Source organism: Sardina pilchardus, chromosome 14 (assembly GCF_963854185.1).
Source record: "Sardina pilchardus chromosome 14, fSarPil1.1, whole genome shotgun sequence".
NCBI classification, from domain to species: domain Eukaryota; kingdom Metazoa; phylum Chordata; class Actinopteri; order Clupeiformes; family Clupeidae; genus Sardina; species Sardina pilchardus.
In genome coordinates this window covers 4,506,845-4,521,162 of record NC_085007.1, presented here as the reverse complement: position 1 = coordinate 4,521,162, position 14,318 = coordinate 4,506,845, and the positions used below count along the sequence as shown (strand labels likewise).

Genomic DNA, 14,318 nt, shown 5'->3' with positions numbered 1-14,318 from the left:
GTAAGTGTGACAACAGTAGCCTAATAGTATGAATGAAGGGGGGAAATCAACCTCCATGAGCAATGTTGTATGTTACAGTGTACAAAGTTGATGGCTTGTTGATGTCTAAATATATACAGTACAAAGTATTTGAAGTAAAGCTATGTAAAGTCATGATATGTTCATATGCTTTGTGAGTTTGTGTGTAAAAAAATAAATAAAAAATAAAACATCCTCTTTAGTTTTATCAATAGTTAATAATACCTCTCTGCACAGGAAAGTTGAGCAGCTAAATGCTTTACATGTAACTATGTTTTACAAAGTTTCTAAGTGACAAGTAAAATCCTTGTATGTTGTGTATCAGTGGAGGGAATTAAATTAGTTTGTCTGGCAATTGTGACACTGTTGAATTACCTGTAGAGAGATGTGAATTAATTTAAAATGTTTCAGCAATTTAACACACCTGCTGTGCCACACTGATACAGATTGCAGACTCCACTTCACAGCAGTGACGTGTGTTAGCGTGTACCAGCATGCAGCATGTAGTCTAACAGTGCAGTGGGTGGAATCCATTTTGAGTTTGACTGTCAAACATTACATTTTCCGGTAAGTAGACTTGTGTTGAACCATTGTTTTGTTAATGATTGCAGGGAAGTTAATGTTCACAGACGTTTTATGGATTGAAAAAGATTGAGATAGACCGACCTTAACTGCTGACCTATTGGGCATATTTTGTTATAAAATTAGACTAGTCCAACCCTATAAGCATAGCAGGGGAAAGCAGGGAAAAAGATTGAAACAGCTAAAAACTGATGATGGGGTGTCTGTGGTGTAGGATATGAGGTCATTATCATGAAACTGCTGAATATTCTGTGAAAAAATTCAATTCTGAAACCTATAAATGATCTACAGTAAAGTAGGATAAGTGACCATTTGCAAGTCAGACATGTAACTCAGGAAACCCCCTAGTTGGATCTTTTTGAAATAGTAAATTACACCTGTTGGTATTTTACAATTTAATTATTATTTACTTTATTTACTTGATTTTATTTTATTTTTATTTTATTGTCAAAAACAAATATACATCTAATATAGTTTGTCTAAATGTAACAGACTAAACACTTCCAACACAGGATCACAAATGCAATTTAACTGGGAATCATTGGGAAACTAGATATTATGGTAAAATAACAGCGGGATTCCAGTCCAGTAAAGTTTGCTCCAAATACACATAAACTAAAAGAAGAAAATATAAAAGGCAAAATCCAACAGAAAACAGTTTGAAGACAAGAGTGGAAGCCAGTGAGGCACAAACCTCTTACTGTTTTCATTAAACAGATGAAAGTGAAAGTACGTTTTTGCAGTTCTCCCATCAGTTGTATCTTAAAATGCTATTGAAAGTAAAAAGTTTGTGTGGGGCTGGTACCTTGTGACTCAGATTTGCTCCAATCGTCTTTGGTTATTTCTTGACTGGTTCTACAACTTGCGAATCAAGTTTTACAAGAGTCGTCAAGCCAGCAGCTTTCCTGCTGACAAACAAACCAGACAACCATCAAATGGACAAAACATGTTTATGTGAAAACATAAACTCCATGGCAGAAGTTGTAGCCTAACCCCCAAAAATTGAGTCCATAATACAGAGCAACACAAATCAGACCACCTTAGGGCAAACAAGTAAAACAGAAAAAACTCAAAGTATGACTCCAGTCACTGAGATGCCAGAACAACAGCCAATAAAATGAATATATTTCCCAATTATGTAAGTACAGTACATAATACCACACGTGTTTGTGAGTCTGCAGTTTTAAAAGTCCAGGTATAATATTTTGAACCAGCCCTGAACAAAAGGATTTTGTCTGAAAAATCGATATCATATGCCGTGACTCTAAATACAGTTTTTAAAGGATTTTTGGTTGGATTTTTGATTTTTGGCTATTTTTTATTAATAAGCTACATTATTATTGCAAATATCGTATTATTTCTAATGATGTATTGTGTTATTGTTAATGATTATAATGTTGATTGTAGGCCTTTATATAGCCATATACACCATGTAGCACCGCATTATGTAATAACACCGCATTATGTAATAATGTAATAAATGTGCACGCCATTATGTAATAATTGCCGCATTTTGTAATAATCTGCCGCATTATGTAATAAACTTCTTGAACGCAATATGTAATACATTTTTGCTGCATTATGTAATAAGTTATTACATATTGCGGTTGTTACTACATAATGCGGTTGTTGCGTTTTTTTTTTTTTGCCAAATGTAACAATTGGTGCATTATGTAGTAACCAACCAAAATTGACATTTTCATTGATTAAAAACAGCATGATAATGTGTATTTTACTCAAAAATGATAAGTAAGGGGACAGTATGTCAACTATTAGGTAGAACCCCAGGATAGGTGTGACATAAGGTACTAATGCAATTTTTTTGCATAATCTGATAGTTTAGGGGGTGTAGACTCAGAATCTGACGGGTGCCGCTCCGGCACCCTTGAGCATTTTCCTTAAAATGACATCATCTGCCACACCCCTTTTTGATCATAGAAAGTCATCTAAATATACATTAACATATAAACCCATCATGTATGGTATCAAATTAAAGCTCTTCTCATGCAGGAATCAGCTTTGACCATCAAAAAGATGAAAAAAAAAAGTTTTTAATGACATAATCTGCCACGCCCCCTTTTGTTGACCATAAAAAAAGAACTAGACTCACATTACTGTATAAAACCATACCATCATGTATGGTATCAAATGAAAGCTCCTCTCAAACACACATCAATGATGTCAATTTAAAAAATGCTAAAAATTATCCCTCCAGAGAACATAATTACTGTAAAATCTGGTACGGTCACACCTCTGAAATGGTAGGCTAAGCAACAAATTGTATCAACCCTCACCAATTAATCAAATAGACAACAAAGTAGTACTTTATCACAGATTTCTGAAAGCAACTATATCAAGAACATGTTGCCAGGCTGGCCTTGTACACATCACAAACATCAAATGTCTCCTCCAAAGAACATTCATTCAATCAGACATTTCTCCCTCGCTGTCATCAGTATCCTCCACTGAAAGTCTAATTTTTATTTGCACACTGCTCATCACCTTTGCAATGGATCCCTGAAGCAGACGACCACCTCGTGACCCAAAGAGAGAGCCATTAAGAGACCAGGAAGGGCAGTACATCTGCTACACATGTGGAGAGTCCGGTCTCAACAGTCATGGCCAAGTCACCCGGCAAAGACATGCTCCAGGAGAGGCAGACAGTGCACAGAATACTCCACCAGAGAGCGAACCAAGGCCCCCTGGTTAATCAATGATCAGGAGTGGGCTGGCAGACTGTGTTGACACTGAAGTCGACCAGTTCCTGAAACAAAATGCATTTGGTCACTGCTGGACGGTTGACCTGATGATCTCTGGAGTGAAGACAAGCTGCCTTTGGGACACTGGGTTTGAGGTCACCACCATCAAAGAGTCTCACTTTAGAGAACACTTTGGGGAGGAACAGCTAAAGTCCACCCATTGGGTGGAGCCTATGGACTGAACATGCCGGTCCTTGGTTGTCTTGAAGCAGATGTTGAGTGTTTTGGAACCACTCTTTAGTGGCGTCGCATCTTCATACTGAGAGACACCCATCTGGATGTTGTAAAGATGTAAAAATGGGCTCCCTGGCATTATGGGGATGAACATCATCAAAGATCTAGTGACCTCTCTGCTGGGTGTGGATGCAATGAGGATGAAAAGGCTGCTCCACCAGAGGCAAGTGTCCATCGTGTGTTGGCTAGGGTCAAGAATGAGGTGGAATTCTTGGATTCAGATGGCAAAATTGGGTTTGTCAAGGTGGCTGGCAGAGAAGTGATCACCATCCCACCACACAGTAAGAAGGTGATTGAAGGCTGGTGCCTCCAACAGTGGAATGCCATTCCTGGTGGAAGCCACTCCAAAGATCAGCATCCAGAAGGGGCTTCTGGTTGCCAACATACTCAGAAAGGCAGCAGGTGGAAAAGTCCCTGTCGGGGTTATGAATACCCGTGAGAAGGCCATAAAACTAATATCCAGGGCCAGGGTAGCTGTGGTGTCCAAGTCACAGAGGATCTGTCCAAAAGAGGTGGTGGGGTTTGATGAAATGGATGGGGTATTGCATGTTGAACAGTGTTCAGGCTACCAAAGATGGACACCAATGTATGCCTCTTCCAGTACAGATAGCTGCAGGAGAGCTTAACTCGGCACAGCATGTAAAGCTTAGTGCACTGTTGAAAAGCTACGGGGATGTCTTCTCAAGCCACGACAATGACTATGGCTACACAACTACAGTGACACATGACATAACATATAAACTGGTGACACCCACCCGATCAAAAGTTCAAGCAACATGTACAGGAAATAGTGGGGCAAAGAGAGTAGCAGCCCCTGGGCATCGCCAGTGGTCATTGTGCGAAAAAAAGACGGGAGTGTGCGCTTTTGCTGTGACTACAGAAAGCTGAACATGGTCATGTGCAAAGATGCATACCCACTTCCACGGATAGAGGAGGCGCTTCATGCACCGGGCAAGGCACAGCTGTTCCCCACTTTGGACCTGACATGGGTTACTTTCAAGTGGCTATGGGTGACCAGGATAGAGAGAAGAAAGCTGTCTTTACCCTGTTTGGTGTCTATTCTTAAAGCATTAAAAAAATGATAGGATGAAAAATATTGTTTTCTGTAATTCTGGGGGGGGGGGGGGGGGGGGGATCCAAGGACAGTCATAATTAATGTGCTTAACTACCTGGGAAGTACCTCACAACATTGCTGTCAAATTCAGTGACAGATTCAAGGGAAATTATAACTAACATGCTAACTAACTAGGGTGCATCAGACTTGCTATAATATTCACAATATAATGAATTACTATTGAATGATTGTATTCCTGTATGTATTAGGCCAGGGGTTCTTAACCTTTTCAACCTTGAGGCCCTATTTGTTATAGTAGAAAGTGGCCCGGGGCCCATTTAATATTCATAATTCACATCCAAAAAGCGCACGTTTTTGTATTTATTGGTAGACATTTCACAAGTGCAATTTCATTACGTTACGTTAACGGTATTTGTTTTTAGACATGGCTGGATTCACTTAATGGTAGCTTTCTGGCGATGAACTTCTGGCCATCCATTCATTCTAACACGTTGGGCAAGTCTCCCCTTTAGTGAAATGTGTAGTGTCAGAATCCCAGCAGTTTTGTAAGGATTCTTGTGAGTGCATAGGTATAACGACAATGTGCTAACGTAGCTAGCAGCATTTGCAGTACATATCCTCGATACAGATATACCCACAAGGTGAATGGCAGAGGTAGAAAACTCCAGCTTCAGAAAGTAAGTCCAATCATGTATTGGTTCTACCTGTGCACTTAACAGGTGATCTCATCAATTAGCTGCTTGACCTGGCTGAAGAGTTGTGTTAAATAGAATCAGCTGGTTTGAGTGAGTGGTTGGCACAGATATGTGGTAGCCTAGGACTTTTACTTTCTGAAGCTGGACTTTTCCACCTCTGGTGAATGGAATTAAGTCTCATGCATTACATATCTCTGATGTCTTCATTTGATAATCTACTCAGTACCGTGGCCCTTGCGGCCAACAGGTGCAACACTGAACATTTCTTGCGGCCCTCTGGTTAAGAATCACCGTAAGTCTGAGCCACGGCCCTGTGGTTAAGAATCACTGTATTAGGCTAAATGGCAGTTCCATCATTTATTCAATTTAATACCAAAATATGACATGATTTAGAGTCAGCTATTATGCAGCAAAAAGGAACGTAATATGACCTTAAAGGTCACTTTGCAAATGGTATTTTGTTCTCTGAAGGGACCTGAACTATTTTTTTTAATCTTTTTGATGGTCAAAGCTGATTCATGCATGAGAAGACCTTTAATTTGATATCATACATGATGGGTTTATATGTTAATGTATATTCAGACGACTTTCTATGATAAAAAAGGGGCGTGGCAGATGATGTCATTTTAAAGAAAATGCTCAAGGGTGCCGGAGCGGCACCCATGAGATTCTGAAAGGACACCCCCTAAACTATCAATTTATGCAAAAAAATTGCATTAGTACCTTATGTCACACTTATGCCCAAATTCCACAAAGTTCTACCTGACTAATAGGAAGACACCTCTGGCAGATCCACGACTCAAAGTCCCAACCAATCGGTCTAGGGTCAGTTACAGTGCTCAGTAAGGGCATTTTAGTGTGGTACATGTAGTCTGTTAAACTATGACCTTTTAAAAGCCATTTTCCACTGCATAGTATCAGCTCAAATCGCCTCGACTCTATACCCCCTTTTTTTTTGGTTTTCCATTAGCAAATTACCCTGTACTATTTTTGGTATCACCTTTTGTTAGGTTCCAAGCGAGCTGAGGCGATACTAAAAGGTGATGTGAAAGTATTGCAGGTTACTGATTGCTATTGACATTGCTGTGTTCTGGACAAGACCGTCATTTAAACGACGACAAGTCACAAGACGAACAAGACGAGTCATTTGAACGATGCTCATTGATCACGCCTCTTGTGCAGAAGAAACAAAGCGCAGCCTCCTAATGATCAATCTTAAAACATTGAGCTTAGTATGGTGATAGCCAGACTACAGTAGGTAAATGGATGACCAAAGAGCTTTCTGTGTGGATCATAGTAAACCGAGATAATACCATGGTAAATAGGCCTATGCAAAAAACATGTATCCTAACAACCAATTAGCATCATTCAATTGTGTTGTACTGTGCAAAACCATGGTAGTAACAACGGTGGCCAATGGCCTTATGTCCAGATTTACATCGGACAGTCCGGATTTTAAATGCCCTGTCCGGCGCCTGGCGCAGTCTCAACTCTTATTTGATCTCCTTTTTGGAGTTGCATTGGGACTAAAGAGCCTCACTCTAGAATCTCACACTAAAGCAAGTTGCGCAAGGCCTATCCCACGTCTCCCCTTGAGTCAGGCTAGTGACAGGTATACAGGTACACAGTTATAGCGACAGTGTCTAGTCTTATACATGAGTATTGCATGCCTCCGTCCCTTCCTCTCTGTTAATGATGCACAAACTTTGGTTCACTCTTTCATTATGTCTTGACTAGATTACTACAACTCACTTTCTTTGGTCTCCCTGCTAATTCCCTTCACAGATTGCAATACATTCAAAACTCTACAGCCAGGGCAGGCTCTTCACTCATACCAATCGATCTGCACATATCACCCCCATTCTCCATCAACGCCACTGGCTACCAGTTCCGTCCCGGGTTTAAATACAAAGTACTGTACTACTACTCACCTTCAAAGCCCTCCACAACCTTGCCCCACCCCCCCCCCCCCCCTACATCCGCAACCTCTTGACCCCTTACATTCCTTCCTGCTCACTCAGATCCTCTGACCATAACATTAACATTAACTATCCCTCGGACCAGACTCTCCACACTGGATGGCAAGTCCTTCAGTGCCTTGGCCCCCAAGCTCTGGAACTCCCACCCCCAACCTCTTTGTGACTGTCCTTCCCTACCTTTCTTCAAAGTACATCAAAGAGTTCATATGCAAAAGCCTCTAAATCCACTTTTTGTCAAAAATGAGATAATGATGGTGAGTGAATGCTCTTCACATATAGTGTAAGTTAATTCAATAATTTAGCTTCAAACCTCACTAAATACCATTCTCTTCCTGGTCTGAAATATTGATTTGTAGGCGAAACCCTATAGGAGCCTGATACAAAATGCTCATTTAAAAGAAAAGTGGTCAGACGGATTTAGAGGCTTTTGCATCTGAACCCTGTTTCTTGTATTTTCCTTGTTTGTAGTAGGGATGTTAACCGGTGACTGTTTGACCGATGGTTGACCGTATCCACGTTAGCCGACCAAAGTTGTCGCTAGTCGGTTAAACAAAAAAAAAGAGGCATCTTTAAATTAGGCTAAAGACAGTGGACTAAATGCTACTACAGCTAGCCATCTCATTCCAAGAAGATCTTTTTTGCGTGAAGTTAACAAATTATCCCTCTCACTCAATTTTTCATAACGCCTGCTTGTAGGCTAGGCTACGTAATAAACCAATAAAAACATTTGGCACGAGGTCACAGCGGTGGCCGGTGCGTCTTTTGCAATCTGGAAGTGTGCCGTTTTATCCATTGGTTTTATCATGTTGCAGTCTAGGCAACTTTCCGCATAAGATGGGCTTAGATTTGGAAAGACATTACATCTACATTTCAGGAAGGGTCATCAATGGTAACAGATAAGGTAATGATCATCTTTCGTTATTGTTGTTAGCACTTCCTCAAACTAAGCTGCGTCTCTTCGGAGCTGTCATTTTCATAAGCGAGCCGTTTCAGCCATTTCAGCTTCAAATGAGCTTCTAACGCTAGACAAACGCCTTTATTTGCAACGCGATCACCTTGTACCCAAACCATTTTCGGAGCAAAGGAACCATTTGTCCTCCATTTACAAGCTCCTTGGTTTGCAGGACTCATTGGCGCTGTAGGATTTAAAAAAGTGACGTGAGTGAAAGGGCGGCGCCGGGGCTGTGTGTATGAGCGTAGGGCAGAGAGATGAGAGTTGGAAAATTGCGTGGCTGTTATTTCAAATAGCATAATTTATTTTCAACGAATCAGTTAACCGGTTTCAACCGGCTAATGAGCCTCGGTGGTCGGTCAAGAAAATTTTTGGTTTTCGCCATCCCTAGTTTGTAGGCCTACTGTATTTCCCCTCCACTATGTAAAGTGACCTTGGATTTGAGAAAGGCACTATAAATTGAACTTTATTATTATTAAGAAGAAACTGAATTACCCTTAAAGGCATGAGGGACAGAAGAAGAAACTTCACAAGAATGACCTTTGACACCTCCAATGTTTAGTGTTGTAAAGACATCAAATAGCCTATTATAGTTACCAAATTGATAGCCAAGGAGTCAGAAGTGAACACACATGAATAGCTATAAATACAAATTGGTGTAGCTTCCAGAAAACCTTAAAGGGATATTCCGCCATTTTTGGAAATACGCTCATTTTCCACCTCCCCTCGAGCAAAACAATCGATATTTACCTTGTTCCCGTTCATCCAGCCATTCTGTGAGTCTGGCGATACAACTTTTAGCTTCAGCCTAGCATAGATCACTGAATCGGATTAGACCATTAGCTTCTCGCTTGCTAGCTTCATGTTTAAAAGTGACTAAGATTTCTGATAATTTTCCCATTTAAAACGTGTCTCCTCTCAAGTTAGAAAGTGCAATAAGACCAACTGAAAATGAAACCTGGCGTTTTTCTAGGCTGATTTGACATGGAACTACACTCTCATCTGGCGTAATAATCAAGGCAACTTGCAAACGTACCATAGGCGCAGTGATATCGTACGCAGCATCTGAAAATAGTCCCCATAGACATCAAGCAGTAGTAGTGCCAGTAGCTGCAAGTTGCCTTGATTATTACGCCAGATGAGAATGTAGTTCCATGTCAAATCAGCCTAGAAAAACGGCAGGGTTCATTTTCAGTTGGTCTTATTGCACTTTCTAACTTGAAAGGACACACGTTTTAAATGGGAAAATTACCAGAAATATTAGTCACTTTTAAACATGAAGCTAGCAGGCGAGAAGCTAATGGTCTAATCCGATTCAATGATCTATGCTAGGCTGAAGCTAAAAGTTGTATCGCCAGACTCACAGAATGGCTGGATGAACGGGAACAAGGTAAATATCGATTGTTTTGCTCGAGGGAAGGTGGAAAATGAGCGTATTTCCACAAATGGCGGAATATCCCTTTAAGCTCATTTTAGTAAATTGTGCGCTCATTTTAGTAAATTGTACACTCCATTTACTAGGGTGCTCATTTTACTAAATTGTGCTCTCATGTTCATTTTGAGTGCATAATTTAGTAAAACAGGTGCATGATTTAGTAATTGAGCCCACAATCTAGTAAAAAGAACACACAATCTCTCGCTATACAAAAGTATCTTGCAATATCCTGGACTTTGTATACAGCAGAGTCCTATGTCATCATTCTTGCCTCACTAAATGTCTTCCTTCCCAGTGTTCTCCTTTTCGGTGATATGGAAATGGCCACCTATAGTAACATGGGGTGCCTCTCGTGTAAAGTTTATACGTCCTCCCTCACTTCTCGGGCCTCGATCCTCACTGATCTACATAAAGAAAGATAGACGAAGGGATGGACTATCGTTGTTGCCGCCCCATCATTCTTTATGTAGATCAGTGAGGATCGAGGCCCAAGGAGCGAGGGAGGACGTATAAACTTTACATGAGAGGCACCTATGGTTATCGTAAAGTGCCATTTTAAAGTGTAATCCTGTAAATGTGGAAATGGACCATGTGACCTTCAAACACATGGTTGGGTTGTGACCTGGTGGTTGGTTGTTCTGCATGATGCGCGTCAACCTTGTCCATTAGTGTATGGCCTCCTAATTCAAACTGCTCCTAAAGATAGAGAAAGAAAAGGGAAAGAAAAAAACATGCAGAAGATTTTAGAGAAATGAAAAATACAGAAAGTGAACAAATATAAGATCTGCACTATGACAAAAATAATATGGCTCAATTTTAGTTTTAGAACATGAGAGCAACCAGGATTGTCAAAATCATATTTAATCTATATCTTTTGACAGGATACAAATGAAACCTACTTACGATGAGTAAACACCCTCCTGGAGGAATTTTACAAACTATAGGTGATGAATTATTCATTATTCTCAATTCAGATGTGTTGAAAATAACTCTCGCAGTTCCTGAAAATTGTTTGGTAGTTCAACACCCACCAACCTGCACTGCTGCTCTTGGCCCGGTTCTCCACGCCCCTCCAGACGGGGGCGCTGGCCCCCTCGGACCGCCCATCACCCCTCCTCCTCTTCTTCACCCGTCGTCTCTGCTTGGCCTCTGTCAGAGCGTAGTACTTGGCAAACTTGTTGACGAGGATAGGAACGGGCATGGTGATGAAGAAGACTCCTGTCACGGCGCACAGACCGGCGATCACCTTACCAAGCAACGTGACCGGAGTAATGTCTCCGTAACCCACGGTCGTCATGGTGACCACCGCCCACCAGAGAGCCCTGGGTACGCTGGTGACGCCCGAGTTGACGGCGCGCTCGGCATAGTAGATCGGGATGGAGAACACGAGGAGGGCCACAGACAGGGCAATGCCCAGGAGGCAGAGGTCGCAGACGCTGGCCCGCAGCGCATGCCCCAGCGCCCGGATGCCCGTCACGCACGTCGCCATCTTGAATATCCGCACGAGTCGGACGCAGCGAGCTGCACGAAGACATCCCAGGATAAACGCTGTGAACTCAGACATCAGCCCTCGCCGACTCACTTCCACGAAGAAGGGCAGGATGGCCACAAAGTCAATGATGTTCAGGGCGCTCCGGACAAACTTAAGCTTGTCCGGGCAGCTGATGATGCGAATCAAGAACTCAATGGTGAACCAGATGTTGCAAACGATCTCCACTATCATTACAGCATTTGTTTGATAATCGCGGACCTCATACTCTCCATCATTGTATTCATATTCAACGTTTAAGAACATTGGCCCCAATACTTCTGGGAACTCTGGATGTGTCCCAAGGCAGAAAGCAACTGTGGACATCAGGATGAAGACTAAGGAGAGGATGCCGATGAGCTGTCAATGGAAAGAGCAAACACACAACATAGCACTAACTACAACAATATAAACATCAGAGAAGAGTATTTTTGCACAGGATGTGCCATATAACTCTGACATACCTAGTTTGTCATAGGTAATAAAATAATTCAGTACAATATTCAGTTTTCTTTTATTTATTTTCTAGTGGTTCTCCCGAATCCTGCAAAATGTGCATATAATCTGAAATGTTATATCCCAAGAAGAAGAATCTGAAATGTTATATCCCAAGAGAAATTAGGCCTCTGGTCCTACCGAACTGTGTAACTCAGAGGTAGGGACAGGCATTTATTTTACAGTAACCACATGTTAAGACATCACTAAAATCCTGCCTGTAAATGCTTCTCCAGCCATGTGACATAACCTAATAAAATAATATTGTGATTATTTGGGGATATTATTGTTCTAGGCTTTGCCATCATTGTACAATCATGTTAATGGGGCACTAAACAAACAGCAGAATTATAATATATTTTTCTCTGAAGAAAATAATCTTCGACACTTTCATCTTCAACGTGTACAAACTGCAGACCTATTTCCGGAAGAGTTGCCTGCTACAACTCTGGTAATTACCCAAGTCAACATGAGGCAACTTATCGAGCAGAAAGATCAAGCACATGTATGGACTACAACAACGATCAGAAAAATAGCAATGGACAAACCATAGCTGCCACAGAAGAATGGGGATCATCAAAGAGGGCCCACATCTTTGACATCCGAACTGTGCATGTCTGCATCCTCCCTGGCCCCCCCACCAGGGTGCTGTAGTCTGGGGGTCCCTCATCCGGTTCGAACTGAGCCAGTGCCTCCTCTGCATCCCGATGCTGTCGGAAGTTCGTCCAGCAACATGGCTCCACGTCTGTTTCACTGACTCCCCAGAAGGCAAGCTCCTCTTCAAACGACTGACCGCATACACCTACCGGGCAGTGCAGTTTCCCAGTGCGGCAGTAGTTTAAGATGGGGGCGAACGCTCCCGGGTCCCGGTTGAAGAAAAACTCAGAGGTCGGGTGTTTCAGTGGGTCAGCACTGGCGTCAGAGACGAGGTTGGCCAGGCGTGTGCCAGGGATGGACATGAGGGTGCTCTTGTAAGTTTCATGTCGCACACCACCAACGTTAATGATAACCCTCTCTGCTTCAGAGGCTGCAGGTTCAACTTGCATCAGGTGAGTAGGTGGGCTGGCGCTGCTGGACATTTTGTGGCTTTACAATTAAGTCCTGGAGGCTGTTTATGTCCTGTTTTAAAAATATAGTTCATTATGTCATCTGTTCTTAAAGATGAAACCAGTAACCTAGATACTGTATAGCCTATAACACTCTGATTCAAAAAGTAGAACATTGTTCCTCATAATCTACTATGGTCTATGCTGTAAAGGAGTTAAGTGACTCAAAATGTCCTACTTTATAGATAACACCCAGCACTATCCCTCATGACTCCCACCACTTGAACAAACTCGCTTTTTTTCCCGATGCCTCAGTAAGCCAGTAAGCACTTTGGTATATTTTCACAAGCTTCTTACAATGTAATTAAAAATATGTGTATACAGTATGATGTAATTAATTGGTGTTCTGAATTGGGTTCACCTTCATTCTTTCACCAATAGGCTAACCCTTTTTATTATTGAAGTACAATTTATATATGTCTAGTTTCTATATTTTTTGCTTTGGACCAAAGTGTCTGCAAAATCCCATAACCACAACCATCCATACCAACCATAACTCATTCAACAAGTGCCATTTACTGTAGATTCAATGTATGACCAGATATTGGATTGGATTTATCACCAAATGATTTTAATTCAGAAATTCTAAAATTGTGTGAGAATGAATAATTCTGTATAGCCTCAAATCGGTGGGCACATTCAACTTATTCCAACATTGTGCAGATCTGGCTGAATGTGTTTGTATTGTAAAAATTGGAACCTGACGTGGAGAAAAACACTTTTTTTCCACTTCTGACGATTTTTATAAATCTGAGCCTTGGCTTGGAATTGAGCATATGCACAGTCTAAGATCAAATCTGTGCGTAAATACGATTTATAAACATATCCCCAGGCCCCATTCTGCTAATTCTGGGACATTCTGCTAATAGGCTACTGTCTAGTCGGAACCGAACGACTGTTCTCCGACACTCTTGCAATTCAGTGGTCATAAAAACAGGAAAGCATTGTGCATGATTGTTTTGATTGACCTAACCTCGGCATTCAGGATTTGTCGTCGCATGCTTTATAAAACTTGAACATATCAACCTATGCGTATGTCTTACCTTCTTGTGAACCCACAACGCTGTCCAGACACGACAGATCTGTTAGAACTAATTCACATGTGCTCTAAGGTTACTCGGTTTCCAGATTTGTAGAGTACTACCAAATATCCTTCATTACTGCTCCGCTTTAATCCTCTCTGATAGGCTACTACTATAGAAGTAGCGTACTGCTGCTTGCGTCCTTGCCACTGTTGCCAAACTTGACACTCGTCGGAAAAGATCAAAATAGCATGATCTGCATCACTCGCATAAAGACAGCAAGTCCTCTATTTAGTCAATGCCAGCTACCCCTTAACTTTTACTTAGGTTTCTACTTAAATTAGTCTCAAGTCAAAAATGTAAAATATTTTATAAAGGCTATATTTTGACCCGTCCTCTTCCTCAAGAATGATTGCGAATTCCTTCGGCGGCCAGATG

General features: G+C 41.4%; 1 protein-coding gene across 1 annotated transcript; it reads right to left on the bottom strand.

Annotated features, from left to right (window-relative positions):
- Window positions 1–10,699: 10,699 nt before the first annotated feature.
- Window positions 10,700–12,831, bottom strand: LOC134101203 (potassium voltage-gated channel subfamily C member 1-like). Its single transcript, XM_062554803.1, has 2 exons — window positions 12,301–12,831; window positions 10,700–11,617 (listed from the first exon to the last, which is right to left on the bottom strand). Exons 1-2 carry the CDS (start codon window positions 12,829–12,831, stop codon window positions 10,700–10,702), a joined length of 1,449 nt encoding a protein of 482 aa, XP_062410787.1.
- Window positions 12,832–14,318: the final 1,487 nt, after the last annotated feature.